Raw genomic sequence first — 20,988 nt, 5'->3', positions numbered from 1 at the left:
ATCACTATCTCGTATTGATTTTAGTTGCTCTCTTCTCGTTATAGCTATAATAATACGGTTGTTTTAAAGCGCACTTCATTGCACCCGCGTCCTCAGATGGTTGCAATGAAGGGCGCCTTCTAAATACTTTGCATATGTACACTGGAATGAGACGTCTCAGGCCGTCTCTCTGCTGCTTTGATAATAATTCTATTAATTTTCAATTGCAGTCCAATAACAGCCTCATTATAACAACGTCAAATTGTAATACAGTTACTAATACCAATCGTTCAAATCTCCCTGCTGCTTTGAAAAAGCCCCCCTCGGCCATCCTGTTCCTATGACGTAAGGTGGATCAAAACCTTTCTTTACGTTATTACGTTGTGTGAGGCAAAGGATCTATAGCAGCTGCATACCGCTTACTGAATACGTATAAGCAGAGAAACAAATTTTGCGCGTGGGGCTGGTGTGGATTCACGCCTCCTCCCCCTGCAAATAACACTGTCCTAAAGTAAACCACCTTTGAAAGGCGCATAGGTATTTAAATGTTTTAATGTTGCTTAGCATTTTAACGAAATTACCCGTAAGTTCCCTCCCAGATACGGCCACACGGCCATAGACTCCTTGTACAGCAGCGAGACGAAGAGCAGACGGCTGGCTCGTTGGTCTAGGGGTATGATTCTCGCTTAGGGTGCGAGAGGTCCCGGGTTCAAATCCCGGACGAGCCCATTTTTTAAAAATTTTTTTGGTCGTCGTTGTCCCCCTCCCCCCAGTGCTAAAAGCACAATAAAAATGTATTCCCCCCCACATGGCTCCCGCCACCCCAGAACTTAATGTACATTGTCACGGGACTTATTGGTATGGTCGTTGTGCCATTTACTGGTGCACTATGATGTTTACTGGTGCACTAAGATGTGAAAATACGTCCCTTTTCCTTTTTTGTTGCCTATTGTGTAACTTTAAGAAGCGTCGTAAGAATTTTTTTTAAAAAAATCCTTCTTCCTATTCACCCAGCTCCTTTCCTGCATGTGTAATAATACTACGTACTAAAAATTCATGACAATGGTGCTAGTAGAGGCGGTTTTATTAGGAAGCCCAGAATATAATAAAATAAATGCAATCGTTCCACGTGACTCTTAATGGAAAAGAGCATCAGAATAAAAGGCTATTTGATGCCTTTCTCTTCCCTTGCGTGCTCCGTGGAGGCGTCTTAATTTCCTTCTCCCGAGTCCTCGATTTGGGAATATGTTTTTAAAATAACCATGGCAACCTTCATGTCAAAGCAATCTTTTCGCCCCGTTTTTCAACAGTGCCACCTCCTGTTAATCTTTATCTATTTATCATTGTCCTCTCGTGAAGGCTCGATCGCTTTCCTGGTTATGTACCAAGCACCTTGTCTCCCGCTCCTCCTCCTCCTCCCACCCACAAGGCCCTGATGATAGAGCTGCAAAATTAATAAAAGTGCGGTCGTCCACCAAAATAGGAAGGAATTATACCACCCCCTCCAACAACGGGCTCGTCCGGGATTTGAACCCGGGACCTCTCGCACCCGAAGCGAGAATCATACCCCTAGACCAACGAGCCGCTCTCGACACACTCCTCCTCAGCTCACTTCTTCACTTTTATCCCGCCCCTGTTGCACTGCGCAAGTATTCCACTTAATAGCCGGCTCGGTTTCTCACATAAACACGTGCACCCCTTCCATTTTGAAGAATGGTTTGGCCCACCGTCCCGGGGGACAACAAAATCCAGTCAATAGCTTCACGGCATTCTTCGCCCGCCTCAAGGGAGAGTCCTTTCTCTACAGAAGGGGGGCTCGGGAGAGGACGAAGATTCTGGCCGCCTCACGAAAAATCTCTCTGTTCCTTTATATACCCCGTGTGAAGAAATGCAGTGTGCCGCGTTCAGGCTGGGCCGCGGGATTTCAGGGCAAATCCATTCATTTCTGTCGGCAAAACTAGGACGTGAGCGTGGCCGTTTCTCCCTCTTCACAAAATTCCTTGGCGCGGAATTGCTGAGGGGTCCCGTTCACTCACCACCCCCTGCCCCGCGCGCATTCTCCCTTCCAACGGTCTTAGTTTAAATAGAGCGAGTTCCCGGATGAGGAAGCTCTTGCGGTGAATGATGTAGCCAAGTTCCACACACCCCTTCCCTGTTTGGGCTCCTGTGCTCTTTAACAGCAGCATATGGCAGACAGAGGTCAGTGTAAGTAAACCTTTCATTGAAGAATTGATTTTGGGAAAACGCCGTTTGTCAATTTATTCATGCCTGTTATGGGGTTCTTAAAAGGCACAAGCCCTCGTGGAGTTCTGGACATAGCTAAGTGTGTGTGTCTGTGTCTGTGGAATGAGTAGTATTCAGAGATTCAGATATTTTACATAAAAGCGAGATGGTCTTCCAACGTACAAAAGGGCACTGTTTCCCCTCTGCGTTAATAAAGGCAAAATACCAGGTGTCAATACAATCTTCAACATGGATAGATTGATGTTTTTTTAAAAAAATTGTTGTTCAATACAGTGTACACATGTAGAAAGGGGCTTTATATATTTTATTTTCATCTGCCTTAGTCTTTCTACATAACAGAAGGCTCGTTTCATCCATAGTTTCATCAAAGTGTTGGTGTTGACCTTTAAAGCCCTAAACGGCCTCGGCCTAGTATACCTGAAGGAGCGTCTCCTCCCCCATCATTCTGCCCAGAAGCTGAGGTCCAGTGCTGAGGGCCTTCTGGTGGTTCACTCACTGCGAGAAGGGAACCAGGTAGTGGCACCTGCCCTGTGGAACACCCTCCCACCAGATGTCAAAGAGAAAAATAACTACCAGACTTTTAGAAAACATCTGAAGGCAGCCCTGTTTAGGGAAGTTTTTAATGTTTAATAGACTATTGTATAGCAACACCCTAGTGTTCCCGGGCCCTAAGGAAGTTAGATTAGCTTCAACCAGAGCCAGGGCCTTTTCAACGCTGGCTCCGGCCTGGTGGAACGCTCTGCCTCATGAGACCAGGGCCCTGCAGGATCTGATTTCCTTCCGCAGGGCCTGTAAGAATAGAATAGAATAGATTCTTTATTGTCATTACACAAGTGCAACATTGCACAAAGTGCAACGAAATTGGATGCCATCCCTTAAAACAACAAAAGCAAAACAACAACAACAACCAAACAAACCACATTCCAGCCACACCCACACCACACCCATCAAACTCCCAGGTCACACTATCGAGTTACAGCATTCAAAAAGGCCACAGCTCTTGGATAGAAACTGTTTTTCAGTCTATTTGTCTTTGACTTGATGTTTCTATATCTCCTGCCAGAAGGCAGTAGTGCAAACAGACCGTGTCCCGGGTGAGATGAATCCTGCAGGATGTTATTTGCTTTCCTAAGACAACGGGAACCGTACAGTTCTTCCAAAGATGGGAGAGGATGACCAATAATCCTTTGTGCTGTGGTTATGACCTTCTGGAGCACCTTCCTCTCCCTAGCTGTACAACTGGAGAACCAAGCACAAATACAGTATGTAAGAATGCTCTCTATGGAGCCTCGGTAGAAGGACACCAGCAGTCTCTCACTCAGATTGTTCTTCTTTAAAAGTCTGAGGAAATAAATTCTCTGCTGGGCCTTCTTCACCAGAGCAGTGGTATGTGCGCTCCAAGTCATGCCCTGATCGATAGCTACTCCCAAAAACCTGAATTCCGCCACCCTCTCCACCCGTTCCCCGTTGATATACAAGGGCTGAATGTCCGCCTTTTTTTTTCTGTAATCCACCACCAATTCCTTGGTCTTAGCCGTATTAAGAGCCAGATTGTTCTCTCCACACCAAACACAGAGCCGCTCCACCTCGTCCCGATAGGCGGACTCATCCCCTCCTGAAATGAGCCCTACCACCGTAGTGTCATCAGCAAACTTGATGATTTTGTTGCTGGAATAGATGGCTGTACAGTCATACGTATAGAGAGTGTAGAGCAGGGGACTCAACACACAACCCTGTGGTGAGCCGGTGTTAAGGCTAAGGGCTGTGGACATGTGTGACCCTACTCTAACCCTCTGAGAACGTTCTGACAAAAAATCCAAAACCCAGAGACAGGTGGAGTTGGAGAGTCCAATCGCCTCTAGCTTGGACACCAGTCTATGGGGGAGGATAGTGTTAAAAGCAGAGCTAAAATCCACAAACAGCAGCCTCACATAACTCCCCGGCTGCTCCAGATGGGACAGAGCAGCATGGAGAGTGGTATTGATGGCGTCTTCTGTGGATCTATTTGCTCTGTATGCAAACTGGTAGTTGTCAAAAGTTGATGGAAGACAGGAAATAATGTGACGGCGCACCAGTTTCTCAAAACACTTCATGATGATTGGAGTCAGTGCAACTGGTCTATAGTCATTCAAACTACTGATTGTGGATTTTTTAGGCAGAGGGACAATAGTTGACGACTTCAGGCAGGGTGGGACAATAGACTGGTGTAAGGACTTATTGAAGATCTTAGTAAAGACCCTCGCCAGCTGATCCGCACAGCCCTTCAACACCTTTCCAGTGATGCCATCAGGTCCAGCCGCCTTCCTCGGATTCGCCATCCTCAAAACCTGTCTCACCTCATGTTCCTCTACCGTGAATGAGGGGCCCCTATGGGCTGGTGGCTGTAATACCGGCGTCTCAGGTGGCTCCTTCTCGAAGCGAGCAAAGAAGAGGTTAAGCTCCTCCGCCAGCAAGGGGTCACCGTCGACAGCACCAAGGTTAGGTTTGTAGTTGGTAATATGCTGAATCCCCTGCCACATCTGTCTTGTGTTGTTGCTCCTTAAATTATCCTCAATCCTCAGCCTATAATCCAATTTTGCCCGTCGAATACCCCTCCTCAAGTTTGCTCTTGCTACACTGTAAAGCTGCACCTCGCCTGACCTGAAAGCCCTGTTCCTTTCCCGCAACAGGCACTGGACCTCTCTATTCATCCAGAGTTGTTCTGCCTGGCCTTTGGCTTGGAGCCAATTTGATTCCCTCCCTCCCTCTCTTTTTTCTTTTCCTTCTCCTCCTGCTATGAGGCTACATTTTAATATTTTAATTTCAATATTTTAATGTTGTATTTTAATTTTGTTTTTAAGTTGTAATCATTCAACTTGTTTTTATTATTGCTTGTAAGCCGCTCTGAGCCCGGCCTTGGCTGGGGAGGGCGGGGTATAAATAAAATACTACTACTACTACTAATAATAATAATAATTATTATTATTTTAATATTCTGTTGGAAGCTGCCCAGAGTAACTGGGGAAACCCAGCCAGATGGGCGGGGTATAACTAATCAATTATTATTATTATTATAGTCACATGTTGGGATTGGAAAATGCATATCTTCCTTGCGCTTAAATAGAGAAAATAGTTTCCTGACCCACCAGAGGTGTTAATTAACATAGTAAATACAGTATTGGAAGATTGTGTTACAAGCATAGGAGTTGAGAATGGTCACTGTGTTTATTTTGCACATACTTCATTTAATACAGACTATATTTTAACCACCTCATGATCATTTGAGCCCAGTATTTACACCCACCTCCCACTAACGTGTTTTTTAAAAAAATATTCCTGCCAACTGAGAACAATACTTCATGCATCTGATGAAGTCCACAAAGCATTTTGCCTTAATAATTGTGTTTGGCTTATTTTTGCTGCAACAGACTAACACGGCTCCCTCACTGGAATATCTTTCTATCTTTAATTGCCTAAAGCAGTGATGGCCAAACTCGGCCCTCCAGCTGTTTTGGGACTACAATTCCCATCATCCCTAACCACTGGTCCTGTTAGCTAGGGATGATGGGAGTTGTAGTCCAAAAACAGCTGGGGGGCCAAGTTTGGCCATCACTGGACTAAAGAGTCAACTGAAACATAACCAAAGCAAAACAACATGGCTTTTTCTGATGATTCTCCTACTTCTGTGGAGCTCAAGGTTTCAGTTGCTGCTATGGAGCACATAATTTATAACCCTGTTAGGTATATGTTTAACATTTCTCCTACAGGCTTGCAGAATCTGTTAATTAATTGTATTTTTGAAACATGAATGGTTAGAGAACAAATAAATTTTACCATGATTAAACCACAGACCCTTTAGCAAGATCAGTCAATACAAGCTGACACTAAATAAAGAGGGGTAATCTAGTAGTTTTATCAGATGGGGAACTTGTGGCCCCCCAGTTGTTTTTGGACTTCAGCTCCCATCACCCCTTGCCATTATTATTAATTATACCTATTAGGCGTCCCCCCCAGTGAACTCAAGGGAACTTACAAAAAGGAACATAAAAGCAAGCATAAAAACATCTTTAAATGCTCACCAATACTCACCAGTACCACATTTGTGTATGTATGTGTGTGTGTGTGTGTGTGTGTGTGAGAGAGAGAGAGAGAGAGAGAAGCATTTGGGGGATAGGCTGCATGCCTGAGTCCCTTTCCAATTCCTAATCCAGCACAGATTCAATTTCTTGAATAGCCAGGGCTAGCTTCCTGGTGAGGTACTGACTCTCTAAGTATGGGCCACTGAGGTTACAAAGGAAGTGGCTCAAGGGACAGGCAGAAAATGGGTGGGTTTCCCTCCCTCAACTCACTGGTAGTTAAAGAGGCAAAAAGCCAGAGCTGAGAATTTAGGTGTGTGAGAGGTAGAAGGTAGAAGCAAAGCTTCAGGCTGGGCAGCTGGGAGGCAGAATCATGCCTGATTTCTGCTGGAATCCAAGGCTGTGGCTATGGGAGAAACAAGACCCTCTTGGGGTGTTAATGCTGTAAGTCCCTCCATTGTAGGATCAGGTTGTATATATGTGTAAATAAACCATATATCATAAAGACACCACAGTCTCCACTGTCCCTCATTCCAAGGAAACAACCCTTGCCTAGAACCCCTGGAATCTCACACCACTCAGAGCATGGAGTGACACGCAACAATATAATATAATGGCTCTTGGCCGTGCTAAAAAGGGCTGATGGGAGTTCAAGTCCAACAACATTTGGAGGGTCACAGGTTCCCCAACCCTTAGGTGATTCTGCAACTTGGTGTCATCAAAACATTAAATAGATAAGGACTAATTTAGTGCATTGGTATGTATATGGCTTGGGACTGTGGTATATTGAATATCTCTTAAGATGCCTGTAACGGAACAGTTTTCCCTTCTAGCATTGGCCTGATGTTGTTTACTTTCACCTCTGTCCATGTATATGAACGAGTGGAAGGCAGTGTTCCTAAGAAAAAGGAAGCTGTTTATAAACCTGTCTTTGCTGATTTGGGATTTTTGTTGCCTTTAAATATTGGAAGCTACAGAAATATATTTAAGCATGAAGGTAGCGATGGAAAGCACTATGCCAAATCCGGGTTCATGGGGCATCGGGACAGCCTTATATTGCTGCCATGCAGACACTTGACACTTTATGAACCAGTGCATGCTTTCTGCTCTCTTTCACTGTGTCACCAGTTACACAGAACCCCAACTTGAGTAAATATGGTTTGGTAGCTTCTGCATGAGAGGGTTTTCCTATTTTTAAACTCATCCCATTCCAATGTTTTGTCTTCATTTTACAAGGCTAACATTGTTTACTCAGTTGTTAATTCAGTTGCTTACCCACCCTACTACTATATGTCACTGGAAACTTCATTGCCAACAGTGCTTATGTTGTTTTGCTAATAAAATACAGAAGTTTAAAAAGTCTTACTGCATTACATGCAGGAAACTTAATAAATTCCTTGTCTCTCCACAAGGCTCGACACCATTTTTCAGCAAGTGTCTATTTCCTAACCTAATTAGAAAAAAAGAGCTCATTAAGGGAAGAATTAAGCCAACTAATGCTTATCATGTTTTAATTTTGCTTTAGGCACATTTTTTTCTCCTCTGAAAACTTTTTAATAAAAAAAATAGACCAATTTGCTGTGTAAGAAAAAGACTTACATGTTTAAACACAATTCCTTGAAAAACACAGGAAATATTTGAATGTCTTACAGTTAATGTCAGAATGTTCTAGGTTGTGGCATGCCCTGGCAGGCTATCTTTTCAGATCTACGGCATCTGAAGCTGTACTGTATCTCCAAACAACTTGAATAGCTCCTGCACCATTTGTGCACTTAAAAAAAATTGCCCAATATCTTGCCCACTATTTATCTTTAAATAGGAATATTGTATTCATTAACATCAAGTGAGAACATGCCACATTTCTCTGTTTTGATTTTCAGGGAGGAAGTGGTATTTATTGCATTAGATTTATCCTTATGAGCTTTTAAAGTTAATTCTAGACAAAGATAATTTTCTGTGGTTTGCAGTTTATATGCAGTTGGAAAAAAATAGGCAAAAACAGTTGTGAGGGAGTAGGTAAAAGTTTGTTGTACTGATGTTTGGTTTGTGGTCATTTGTGCTATATTTTCATTAAAGTTAAATAACTATATAATTACTTACATCTGTATCTTGCCAAACACATAAGCCAAGGACTTTCAGGAATCTTTCAGTTATATTTGTTGTTATGGCTGTCATTGTGGAACACTCATAAAATGGCTACATTCTTGCACTGAAGCAAGCAAAGTAATAAATTATGACATTTAAATTTAAGATTAAATAATTAATGAGCTGGAGCACACAGGTGAACAATAAAGAAAAAAAAATTATCATCACAACCTCCTGACCAATGCTATTTTTCTAGAAAAAAGAGGTGCTGGAATTCACCATGACCGATTTAGCTGCTAGCACACAGAACCTTAGTCAGGAATGTGACTACAGGAAGACAAAGGGTACAATTTGTATACGAGTGACATTTTGTCCAAGAGAGGGAAACAATTACTAGGTATCAGCTGTATTTATGAACAATTATGCCACAAACAATTGTTTCATAGGCCAAATCCATATCTGGAGGAGAGCTACATTGCCATCAAGAGCAAACAGGCCTGGGGGTGGGGGCAGGGTAGATAGCAGAACACTTTACAGCAGTGATGGCCGAACTTGGCCCTTCAGCTGCTTTGGGACTACAATTCCCATCATCCCTGACCACTGGTCCTGTTAGCTAGGGATGATGGGAGTTGTAGTCCCAAAACAGCTGGAGGGGCAAGTTTGGCCACCACTGCTTTACAGTGAAACATTACCATTAGGCAAAATGAGGCAGCCGTGGGTGGCAGATTTTGTGAGGTTGTAGCAGTAAGGGGCTAGTGGCTAGAGCTATGTGCATTAAGTGGCTTGCCCTGCGCCCCTTGCTGTCTTTAGGTATGGCAGAAGATACTGTCTCAGCACCAGTGTTTTAGTAAATAGCCATTCCAGGCTACTTCTGGATGGGGGGGTGTGTTATGCATTTTCTCTACCTCATATTAAAATTGGACCAAACCCTGTGCTGAAGAGAAACCTAGCAAATAACTGAACATGAACCAACAGTAGCAATATCAAGAGGTTACCTCAGTGGCCCTGCTGTCTTCCTGAAGTGCCCACTGAAGTGGCACTGTTACATGATGAATGCAAGCTGCCATGAAGGAACAATGCTCTTATGGTCTTTTGAACTATTCTTGAGTGATGATGCCTAGGTTCACCTGGGTGCAAAACTAGAGTTGGGCCTCATTAGGCGGTAAATGGGCATACCTTCCAGCACATCCCAGCAACTAAGGGTTTTGACAGCTGTCTTTCCTCTGGATTCAGCATGTGAGATTAAGAGTGGGATTGAAATGTTGGCAAGCCTGAATAGTCATATCACTGCCTTGGCTTTTGCAGCAGATGAGAGAGAGAGCATGTTGACCTTGCTTTCACCCAGAGAAACATGACAAATCCAAAGTCTTACTAAGACAGATGGTTGCCACAAAAATTCTGTGTGTGTCAGGTCTTTGACTTTGCCATGAGCATAGTCAGCAGTGTATCTATTTTGAGCACTGTAGCAAGAAAAAATTATTTTCAGTTCAGTCGTTCTATCCCTTGCTACACACTATAAGAAGTGCAGTGAACAAAACAATGAGTTGCCCATATGGGTTGCATTCTTTGATTTTTAAAAATAAAGTAAAGAATATACATAAATATATCATCTGTCTGAAATACAACACCTTTTGCACAATTCATAGTGAATATACCGGTACATAATTCACAGCTGCTGAATGCTGTGTTGGCCATTAGAATAGACTGCTTTAAAAGGATCAGGCAAACTAATGTAATATAGGTTTATCAATTACCATTATCCATAACAACTAAAACAAAGAACTTCTATGTCCTGAATCAGTAAAGTTTTGATTTCCAGATTCTTGGGACAAATAAGAGATGATTATCTTCAATTTGCCTTGCTTGAAAGTCACAGAGCATCTAGTTAGCCATTATGGAAAACAATGGTAGAGATGTACCTGTGTTCTGATCAACAAAGCTGTACTTATGTCACATACAAATCCCATGCAGTTTGATACCTTTTTGAAATGCATACTGCTTCTTGCACTTCTATCTTAGTGCTAAAGTTCAGAACCTGTAAGGTGTGAAGCTTCTACCAGGACAGGCCTTTTGAAAGGGATGAAAAGCAATCTCATGTTCACCGCCAGCCAATCCATTGGACAAGGTGGACAATTGCCAGGACTTTGGGAACCTGTAGTTCTCCTGATGTCGGATTCCAATTTGCATCAGCTCTGTCAAGCATGGCTAGTGGTCAGGGATAGGAATTGTAGTCAAGCAATATCTGGAAGGCCACAGGTTCCCCAGTCCTGACCTACAAGGTATGTTATCCTTAGTGACTTTGGCATCACACACCATCAGAACATTGGGGCTTTAGCAGCGTAAACATTGTTTTCATGGAGAATCCACTCAATAACTGGCTTAGTATTTATGGCAAGTGCCTTCCAGGACCTATACAAAAAGCCAAAACCACAAGATGATCCAGTTCATTTAGTAAGGATGCTTTCTGCCTGAAGACCGTCTGGAATTCATTGTTTGGGAACCTTATTGCCTTATTGCTCACATATTCCTACTTAGTTAGAGCTGGTAGCAGTACAGTGATTTCCTGGCAAGTTAGGAAGTAATATAATAATAATAATAATAATAATAATAATAATAATAATAATAATAATAATTTTATTTATACCCTGCCCATCTGGCTGGGTTTCCACAGCCAATGCTGCTTGGCTTTTCATAAGTCAGCTTCTTGAGGCAGAAACATTACTAATTTTTAAGTTCTTAGCAAATTTGAATAATCATAAAATAAATTATTCTTATTTCAAAATACCATATTGTAGCTATACAACTTTAGGTCCAACAGCAGATAAGACATGGTCATATCCATGCATGATTATTGATCGCATATTGGCTCTATACAGATAATTCCCCCCACCATTCAAGAACAGTAGTAAAGGTTTATTTCTGCTATTAAACTAGTTCCATTTCTGTAGCCATGGCATGGGAACTAGTCAAACATATTAGGGCAGGGATGGAGATCTTATACAGGGAGACTAGCCTTTCTAGGGTGGGGGAGATACTTTACTCAAAGGGCTATATGAGTAAATGTTTGTCTTATAAAGGGCAGGATGGCAGATAATTATATAGTCATTAGTAATGTAAAGGGCACTGCTCTATCATATACTTGTGACAGTCACTGAAACACCAATAGAGATGAAAGAATAAGGTCTCTTCCAGCACAGATGCACATATACACATTTGAGCAGCACACTGTGTGCACACAGGTCTGTTATGGTCTACCCTTGCCTTCCATCTTCCCAGTGATGTTTGCAATGTGGGGCCAATATATGCAGAACTGGATGTGATAGGGAGAGCTTGCAACTTAGTGGTGGTGCATATGGTTAGCATCTAGAATATCCTAGGTTCAGTTCTTGATCTCTCCAAATAGGGCTGGGGGGAAGCACTGTTACCAGTCAGTATTGACAATACTGGGCTAGATGGACAATGATCTGACTTTGTATACTTCAGAAAAGGGGATGAAAAGAGTTTGCTAGATGTTATTCTTGCAAATGGAATTTTCTCCTTTACCACATATAACAAATTATTCCATAGTCACAAACTAAACCAGAAGGGATTGTTTTGTGTGGTTGTGTGGGTGACCATGTAATTGTTATGCATGCAGCATAGTTTACAGCTGACAAGCCACAAGAGGTTTGGAAATGTCCACTTTAATCAGAAAACATAACTAAAATGCATGATAGTTCTTTCTATATGAAAAATGCTTAAAAAGCCCCAGTAACTGTTGCATTCCTTAAGTCAACATACAATAATTCTCTGCACAATCATTCTTCTTGGTGTGCCACCAGCTTGAAAAGCCTAGAATGTTAATTGTCTGTATCAGGCTATCCTCCATCACAGATGACCAGATTTGCTGCAGTAAATAGCCTAAAAACTGCCAAAGGAAAAGGATAACACTGATATCTTTGGGGTTTTCCTTTAAGGAAGAGCTTTTGCTCATTCATAAGAAAGTACTTTAGTGGGAATCCCTCCATAACCTTGGTTTCCCATTTACTGTGTGCCCAATGATTTTACTACTATCACACTCTGGAGCTTGTACAGGTTTCTGTGTCTCCTGCAAGCTCTGGAGTTGCAGTGTCTTGTTTGTCTGATATCAGATGTGTGTCCTCACTCTCTCTTAATTGAGCCACCCTCTCTCCTTTATCTTTTATTTCCTGGTCAGAAGCAATACCATCTTCCCTATCACTCAAAGTGCTCTTCTGTGATTTTATTTTTGTATCCTCTGCATTGTCATGATCTGGATTCTTCTCTTTGTCGTCTTTGATGTTCTCACATGAATTTCCCCCTGAAACATTCTGATGTGGCTTCTCTTCTTTGCTGTCTTTGCATAACACCGTTTCTTCTGCTCCTGCTTCTGTCTCTTTGCTTTCTGTTCTTCTGGACACTAGTCCTGGTGGGTTTTTTTCATCAGATCCTATCTCTTTTTGTTTCTCATGGTGATCTAGACCATCCACAGGGGGAGAGAGTGACTTTGTTGCCTTTTTCTTGTCCATAAATACACCATTCTCCTCCTCAGCACCATTCTCCTGAGATAAAACTGTCACCCCTATATCTAGGTCATCTCCATATTCTGATTGAGACTTTCGAAATCTTCTCGAGGGTGGTCTGCGTTTTATTGATCCCCGTGTGCGTACCTGAAAATGGATAGAGCTGAGATTGAAAACCATAAAGGAGATCAATGCTGCAAAATCAACAAAACACCCAACATGGATGTTTATATGTTTAGACTCTTAGTCATATACTGTACTATTTCTCCTTTACATCAATAGCATTTGGCATCATCTTCATTTTCATGAGAGAGAACAGATGGTTGCCCCTTATCACAAAAGGGGAGAAGAGGTTAATAGATTATTTTCTGTGCCCACCTTTGTGTGTATATGACTGTTGTGTTGTTACACAGATGGGCAACATAGCATGCATGGATGACAAATATGATTCTCTGGTCCATGCCAACTTTAGGGATTCTACCATAACATGAGATTGTGTTCAAATCTGAAAACCAAGAATTTAGGCTGAAGAGTCCTGACTCATTCTTTTTCTGCTTATAAGAAATAAATTTCTATGGAAAGCATTTTATTTATTCATTTTTTGATCCCAGACTAAGTGAAAGAAATAATGACTTCACATGTTCAGTGGCACCAGTGAATGGTCCTGGAGTACTTGATGCTGCACTGCAATATCTGGGATACTGGTAGTTTGGGCAAGACTGAACTTCATGGCCAATATCTTATGACTTTGGGATCAGGTCCTCAAAAGCAAGCATGCACAAGATGAACAGGCAAGGTCAACTTTCAAGCAGATCAAATCCAAAGTGGCTGTTTGGAGATCAGGGAAGAGAGGAAGCACAAGAAAGGAATATCAGGGAAACCAGACAGAAGTAAGGAGGTCTAGATTAAGATGGTGCTCACAGTAATGCATATGTGGGTTGATTTTTCTATGTGCACTTTTATGTGCTTTATTTTACACAAGATTACTTTCAGTTGTTTGCCTCCAAAAACTATCTCAATATTTCCAATCTACACTAACCTATTTTGTGTTTTCCTTTTGCATTTTTATTCTGTAAACCACCTTGTGATCTTTGAGTGAAGGGCAGCATATTAAATAAATAAATAGTGGTGCTTGTGCTGTGTATTTTATCACTTCCACTCAATTACTACTTCCCCACCCTCCAAATGTTCCATAAACGTCTTTTACTGCATGTGTGCATATATTTATTTACCAGTGTGCACAGGCCTTTAAAAAATGTTTTGTCCATGGCATTGTGCAAGAATTAAACTTCCACCAAAGCAAACATTTCAAGCATCTTTCACAGTAGGCAAAATGGACATTAAAAAACAAACAAATAAACCCCAAACATGTTTTACAATTTACTGGTTTTTGTGTGCGCGCAAAACAGCAGATTCAGAAATAAAAACATATCTGTATATCATGTCCAGTTGTGCAGCAACAGAGAGGCAGGGCAGGGCAGGAGGAAGCATGGGTGCCTCTGATCTTTAGATCCTTTCCCCAATACAAAAAGCCATATTCTCTCTCTCTCTCTCTCTCTCTCTCTCTCTCTCTCTCTTTCCTAACAAGTTGTCTCCTGCATTGTGAAAGACCAGCACACATATACCATACCTTGTTATAAAATTGAAGATGAGTGCCCTCTGGTGGCTTATCAAAACTAACTGGTGTCTCATCAGCTTCACTTGATTGAGACTTTGGGCTGACAGGAGTGGATGGAGGGCTGTTAAATGGAGAAACCATTACTTTTAGGCCAGGGCTTTTCGGAGAAGCTCCTGGCAGCAGGGCAGCTGGAGCAAATGCCAGATTGGCCTGCAAAGAAAAGAAAACAGTTGTGCCTCAATATTATCACCCCACCTATTACCAAAAGTTTGTTCTGGATGTGAAGTACACTTAACAGATTGATATATTAACACACATGTTCTCAATTGTTTGTCTTAACTCAGAACCCAGGTCTCAATGCCACACTAATCGCTGTCACTGGACACATGCATTTGGTGGTGGCAAGTTCCCATTGGCACTGGTGGGTTGGAAGGCAGAGAGATCAATGGTAGATGGAGCCAGAGCAACCAACAGGCAAGGCCAGCCCCCTTCCTCTCCCTGCTGAGTTCTACAGAAGCTACACTGAAACTCAGGAGGAAGAAGCTGACAGACAGTGCTCCATTCGTCCTTATGGACCAACTTGCGCTGTATACCGAAGTACCTCTCAGAATCCTGTTCGCTTTTTCATGTGAGGCATGGAGCCTATGGCCTTCATCAATCCCCACCAGGATAGCCAATAGTCAGGGATGATGGGAGTTGTAGTCCAACAACATCTGCAGGATCAGAGGTTCTCTACCCGCCCCACCCCCAAGCTTCCAGAATGACCTACTGCCCACCATTTGGAAATTACTATTGTTTAACATGACCGTAGGGGGAGCCCTTGCTCTTAAAACATTTGTTTAAACAGCAAATGTATCTAGCAGTGACATTGTTAACAAATTATCTGTAGAAGAGAAGATATGACAGGATAGTTTCCCTTCCCAAATAGCTGGATCCAAAGACTATTCTTGTGTCAGTGAAAGCCTGAAGCATTTTCCAGCCCCTCAGCCAAGAGAATATATCTTCAGTGGCTTGGCATGGGAGAGCTTGTGAACAAAGCCATAATAATATTAGATTTAAATCTCTCTATCCATCTTCATCAAGAGAATGCTCCTAAGCTTCCAGCGTTGTGAAATCTTTCCCACTTCCAGTCCAGATGACTACCAAAAATACCACAGGAGAAAAGCATGTGGTTGTGATGTTGTTCATGTCTGAATCCCCAGATAATGCAGTTGTTAAGGTGACCAGTGTAGCTGAAAAACCTGGGTGTCATTAGCAGTGCAGTGATATGAGGAAGCTCATATTGCTGGGATCCTGGAATGCTTTTGTAGTGGATTACTAGGGTCAAGTTCACAATACCAGTAGTATGAGCTGGGACAAAAACAGACGCTCTCATCTTTAACAATTAGCCACACTAGCATCAAGCAGGCATTACTGACAGAAGCAAATACCATTGCAATTTTAAAAGCACATGGAAAGTGATAAAAAGGGGAATACATGTATAGCAAAGATGACTGACCCTTTTTGTCCCCAAAGCCACATTCACCCGTAGCCAATCCTCTGAGGATCACATGCTAATGGTGGATATGGCTACCCCATACACTCACATGTGTACATAACACACACAGCCCCCCTATGCAGCTGATGTATGCTGATCAACCAAGGTGAGGGCCCCACCTCATTCATCAAATTATTGATCCCATGACAAGTTAGGGGATGATTTACATCCTATTAAGGTACTGGGCTGGGTGGTAATTTATTAAACATTTTTTTCTTTCTGCTGTGACTAACAAAATCAGTGAGGTGTTTTGGGGGCCCAGAAATATTTATTGGAGGAGCTGAGGGGATAGCTTTCCTTGGAGTATAGGACTGCATCCTAACTTCTAATGCGTACGTAATCAGATCTTACCTGTAGCTTTTCAATTAGGGGAGAGCTTTTTACCTTAACCTTTAGAGGATGTGAAGCATTTGGAGATGGCTTCTGTAGAAAGAGAAACAGGAGACTGCTGCAAATAGGCAGTTTACTACACATTAAGGTTGTGTGTGCATAAGGCATGGAGAAAGGTGGAAAAGGAACAAAATGAGCTGTGGTTATAATCCTTCTGATAATGAATTTACCTTATAAGTCAACAATGGCCACAACTGGGCTCCTGAGAAATAAGAGGGAAACGTCAGCATGCATGTGGGAACCTCAAGGTGGGCAAAAGGTGGGTTCCCCAACAGTCTTAGGGGAAAAGACGGCCTGGCCTTAGCATGCTGGGCAAACACAGATGCCTTGGGCCCCTTAGGGTCTATTGCTGCTGTTTCCACCTTAGGGCAGCCCAAGGTATTTTTGCTGCCTAAGGTGAAGGCAGGGTGTTTCTGCCCCTCCATTTCATATCCAGAAGACAAGCAGTCTGGATTTTTTTTTCCTATACTGGTGACAGGACAGCATTCTTGACTGTACTTGAGGGCAGCAGGCAAACTTAGAGGGTGCAGGCCAGGCCCCATGGCATGCACTTGATGACTAGATATTCTACTAGTTTTGCATTAAAAAAACAACAAAAACATTCTGATGTATTTTAAATTTTGTATTGTATGCTTAAAAAAATTAAGACAATTTTTGTAGTGACAAATATAATAAATAATATAACATTGGACCATGTGTACATGTACACCCATCTTCTTCTGGAACAGCTGGGTTGTTCATAGAGATATGTGGCTTCTGTGTTCCTTTATCCTTTTAGATTAGCCTTCCCCATCTTTGTGTCCTCCAGATATTTTGTATGACAACCTACACTAGCACCAACAAGCATGGCTGTGCTGGCTGGTGCAGATGGGAAAACATATGGAGGGCACCAGTTTGGAGAAGCCTGTTCTAGATCTCAGCTAGAAAACCAGTTCAGATTCTCCAAACAGACTGATGCTTATTCTAGTTGTATATGATCCAAGCAAAGCTGACATCTCATACTGTCCAGATAGACAGAGCTGCCCTTTCATGTCCCATATGCTACACAGCAACACTAGCCTTAACTTTAATGAGGTAGGGCACCCATAGGTTAGCCTGAAAGCTATCTTTCTTCTAGTAGTAGTGAATTTATGCAGCTGTGCAATGGCTTAGCAGTAATCAGTGGTTCGTGTGGATGGAATCATGTCCCAGTGGTAGAAGGAGAGCACCAATTGTGTCTGTGCACCGTTGTTTGACCTGTAATAAGACTGACTTTCCCTACTCTGTCAGCATTGAAGGATGCCATTGGGATCTAAAGTGACATAGGAAATGTGTAGCATAACAACATCAACCTGATACTCATTTAGTCAGCCAGCCCACCCATCATACTAACCTCTGGACCATTACATCTTTAGAGAGACTGACACTGCTTACAAAAGGAAAGGAAACAATAACTTCTTCAAAACACTGATACTTACTAGCTCACCATTCTGGCCAAGCTCTGCCTTGTTTGTGTGGAGAGGAAGGGAGCATGGTGGTTTTCTACGGGTTGGTTTAGTGACTGGTATCTAAAAATAGAGGAGCAGCTTATCAGTTGACAGAAGAGGAAGGAAGGAAAATCAAATGGAAAATGCAATCTTTATATCGGGAAAGGACCTTAAGAGCAGATGGCTGGGGAAAGCTCTTGAGATGTTACTGCCTATTTAGCAGAACTCCACTACAGTAATGTCTCTCAAGACAGATGGAGGCCAACAACAACAATCATTATTTTGCTAGACTCACCTGTCTTTTCTGTTTGGACAAAAAGAGTATAATCATGATTTCTGTTTCCTTTTGTTTCTTGTTAGAAATATGCAATGCTTTCTCCACTCAACAAAATTACTACACTACTCTATGCTGGGCAGAAAGTGTCACAGTCACCTACTGCATAGTGTCTATAACATTACTAGGGACGCGGGTGGCGCTGTGGGTAAAACCTCAGCACCTAGGACCTGCCGATCGCATGGTCGGCGGTTCGAATCCCCGCCGTGGGGTGCGCTCCCGTCGTTCGGTCCCAGTGCCTGCCAACCTGGAGCGTCTGAAGGAGCGTCTCCACCCCCATCGTTCTACCCGGACACTGAGGTCCAGCATCGGGGGCCTTCTGGCGGTTCCCTCACTGCGAGAAGTCAAGTTACAGGGAACCAGGCAGAGGGCCTTCTCGGTGGTGGTGCCCTCCCTGTGGAACGCCCTCCCACCAGATGTCAAAGAGAACAACAACTACCAGACTTTTAGAAGACATCTGAAGGCAGCCCTGTTTAGGGAAGCTTTTAATGTTTGATGTATTTTAATATTCTTTTGGAAGCCGCCCAGAGTGGCTGGGGAAGCCCAGCCAAATGGGCGGGGTATAAATAATAAATTATTATTATTATTATTATTATTATTATTATTATTATTATTATTATTAACATAGCAGTTTGAAAGCACCCCCGGGTGCAAGTAGATAAATAGGGACCGCTTACCAGCGGGAAGGTAAACGGCGTTCCGTGTGCTGCGCTGGCTCGCCAGATGCAGCTTGTCACGCTGGCCACGTGACCCGGAAGTGTCTGCGGACAGCGCTGGCTCCCGGCCTATAGAGTGAGATGAGCGCACAACCCTAGAGTCTGGCAAGACTGGCCCATATGGGCAGGGGTACCTTTACCTTTTATAACATTACTGATACCAAGTGACACAACTCTCTCCACATGCCCGCGCTGTGTCTCAAGGCAAAGTAAGGAGAATAAATTGTTTTCTGAGTTCACTAGCTCCTGTGAAGCAACAAAGCTTGTTACATTTGAAAGATTTTTCATAACTGACTGTCACCAAGCAAGACTTAAGGTGCAAAGTTATATTCACAAGTACTATCAGACTAGTTGCAAGAACTTGTAACAGTAAGGAACAAGGGGGTGAGACTCGGGGGCAATTTTGCAAGTGCCTGTGAAAATGGTATTTGCAGTTCTTGCAGCTGTAAACTGAATGAAAATATATTAAGGAAATATACCGGTACTACAGTGGTTCCTGATTATCAGCACCTTTGAGACCTTTCTGATGCATGCTCTAATTGCATTTTAACCTCTGCACAATCCTGCTCCTGCTACAAGCCCTGATCTGGTAAAAATTGTGCAGTATCCTATTAATACATCATTGATACGAAGTGGGTAAAGGTGTTACTGCTTGCATATGCATCCTTAAAAATAAACCATAGCTTGTGTGCGCTCCCATGTAGGAGAGGGGGTGCTTAGCTTACAAAATAATGATGAAAATGGAAGATTTACAAACAATTAGAGATGTGTGTCTGTGTTGATAAGGCTTTTTTTTACTGGTGTCACTGGTGTTATGGAATGCACTTCTTGCTGACGTTTTAGAGGTCCTATCTGTACTGGCACTCCACTGGCTTTTGAAGACACACCTATTTAACACAAACGTTTCTTTGATCTCTTTGCAATGGTCTCCTATTTTAACTGCTGTGTTGTTTTAATGGGATTGTTTTGTTGCATATTTTAATTATGAATTTATTAATTTTTAAAATGATTTAATAGGATTGCTCCCTGGTGCATTTTAATTATGGTTGTTTATATTTTAATACTTGTGTTATTGGTTTTTAGACTTGTAAACAGCTTAGAAGCCTATTTTGGCATTCAGTGCTTTATATATTAGATAATGCTGCTACTAATGATAATACAAAACAGGCACCATAGCAATGGATTTGCTACTCTGAAGAAAGAATTAAGACAAATTAGTAAAAATAAATAAAAATGCAAATTTATTGTGTAAAAGTGTTAGGAAAATTCTAAAAATCCCAACTCAAGGCATTTTTTGCATGCAAACACACCCCCTCTCTTCTTGCACTGTTGTTTTCTGAAACTGAAGATTTCATTAATTTTCTACAGTTTAGTGCCAGCAGCAATTGGCACAAAAGAAAATCTAGTTGCAGACCATTTCATCCAACAGCGAAACTAGAATAGTGATGCAAAATAAATAAATGCATTTCTGTGATTAATAAAGCATAAGCACACATGATTTACATTATTATTAAATTTGTATACTGCCCTTCATCTGAAGATCACAGGGTGGTTCACAATATAAAAGTACAAAATGGGAACACAAAATACTTAACACAACAAAAACAAATCAATAGTCCTCCCACAAACACATTGCGAAGCCCATAGAACGTTTTATCAGTCAAAGGCTTGGTTATAGAAAAACATTTCCCCAGGTGCCTAAAGATATGAAGGTACCAGGTGAGCCTCTCTGGGGAGAGCATTCCACAAATGGGGTGCCACCCTCTGGGCATCTCATGGAGGGGTCAGATGAAGACGGGCTTCAGATGATGATTGCAGGATCTGGGTCAGTTCATATGGGTAGAGGTGGTCCTTGAGGCATTGCAGTCCTAAGCCATTAAAAGCTTTATAGCAGCAGCCACAGACCCGAGGGGTGGCTGATAGGGCTACCATAATTCCCCTGGTTGGTGGGAGGCCTGGCACATGGCACAGTCACTAACACCATACCTCCCCTTTCCCAGAACCACTGTGATTGGGGTGCCCCCTGCTCTCCCCAGCTCCTGTC

The 20,988-nt window shown here is 42.4% G+C and overlaps 1 protein-coding gene and 1 long non-coding RNA gene across 3 annotated transcripts in view; one reads left to right on the top strand and one right to left on the bottom strand.

Moving 5' to 3' along the window:
• The first annotated feature begins 741 nt into the window (after positions 1-741).
• Positions 742-20,988, top strand: part of LOC310704802 — a 42,452-nt gene continuing 22,205 nt past the window's right edge. Inside the window, exon 1 of one of the 2 annotated variants that reach the window (XR_014525020.1) lies at positions 742-2,184. This is a non-coding gene — a long non-coding RNA (uncharacterized lncRNA). The remainder of the gene's footprint in view (positions 2,185-20,988) is intronic. The other variant, XR_014525021.1, reaches the window with a different exon arrangement.
• Positions 12,031-20,988, bottom strand: part of RCSD1 (RCSD domain containing 1) — a 28,357-nt gene continuing 19,399 nt past the window's right edge. Inside the window, exons 3-6 of the mRNA XM_083498709.1 lie at positions 17,886-17,975; positions 16,390-16,461; positions 14,514-14,711; positions 12,031-13,030 (exon numbers count right to left, since the gene is read on the bottom strand). Coding sequence (XP_083354835.1) covers positions 12,416-13,030; positions 14,514-14,711; positions 16,390-16,461; positions 17,886-17,975 — 975 coding nt within the window. The 3' untranslated portion in view covers positions 12,031-12,415. The remainder of the gene's footprint in view (positions 13,031-14,513; positions 14,712-16,389; positions 16,462-17,885; positions 17,976-20,988) is intronic.

Source organism: Podarcis liolepis (assembly GCF_965112155.1).
Source record: "Podarcis liolepis genome assembly, chromosome: 4".
In the NCBI taxonomy this organism is placed as follows: Eukaryota; Metazoa; Chordata; class Lepidosauria; order Squamata; family Lacertidae; genus Podarcis; species Podarcis liolepis.
Note: the sequence above shows the minus strand (reverse complement) of the source record. Positions and strands in the feature narration are given on the sequence as shown.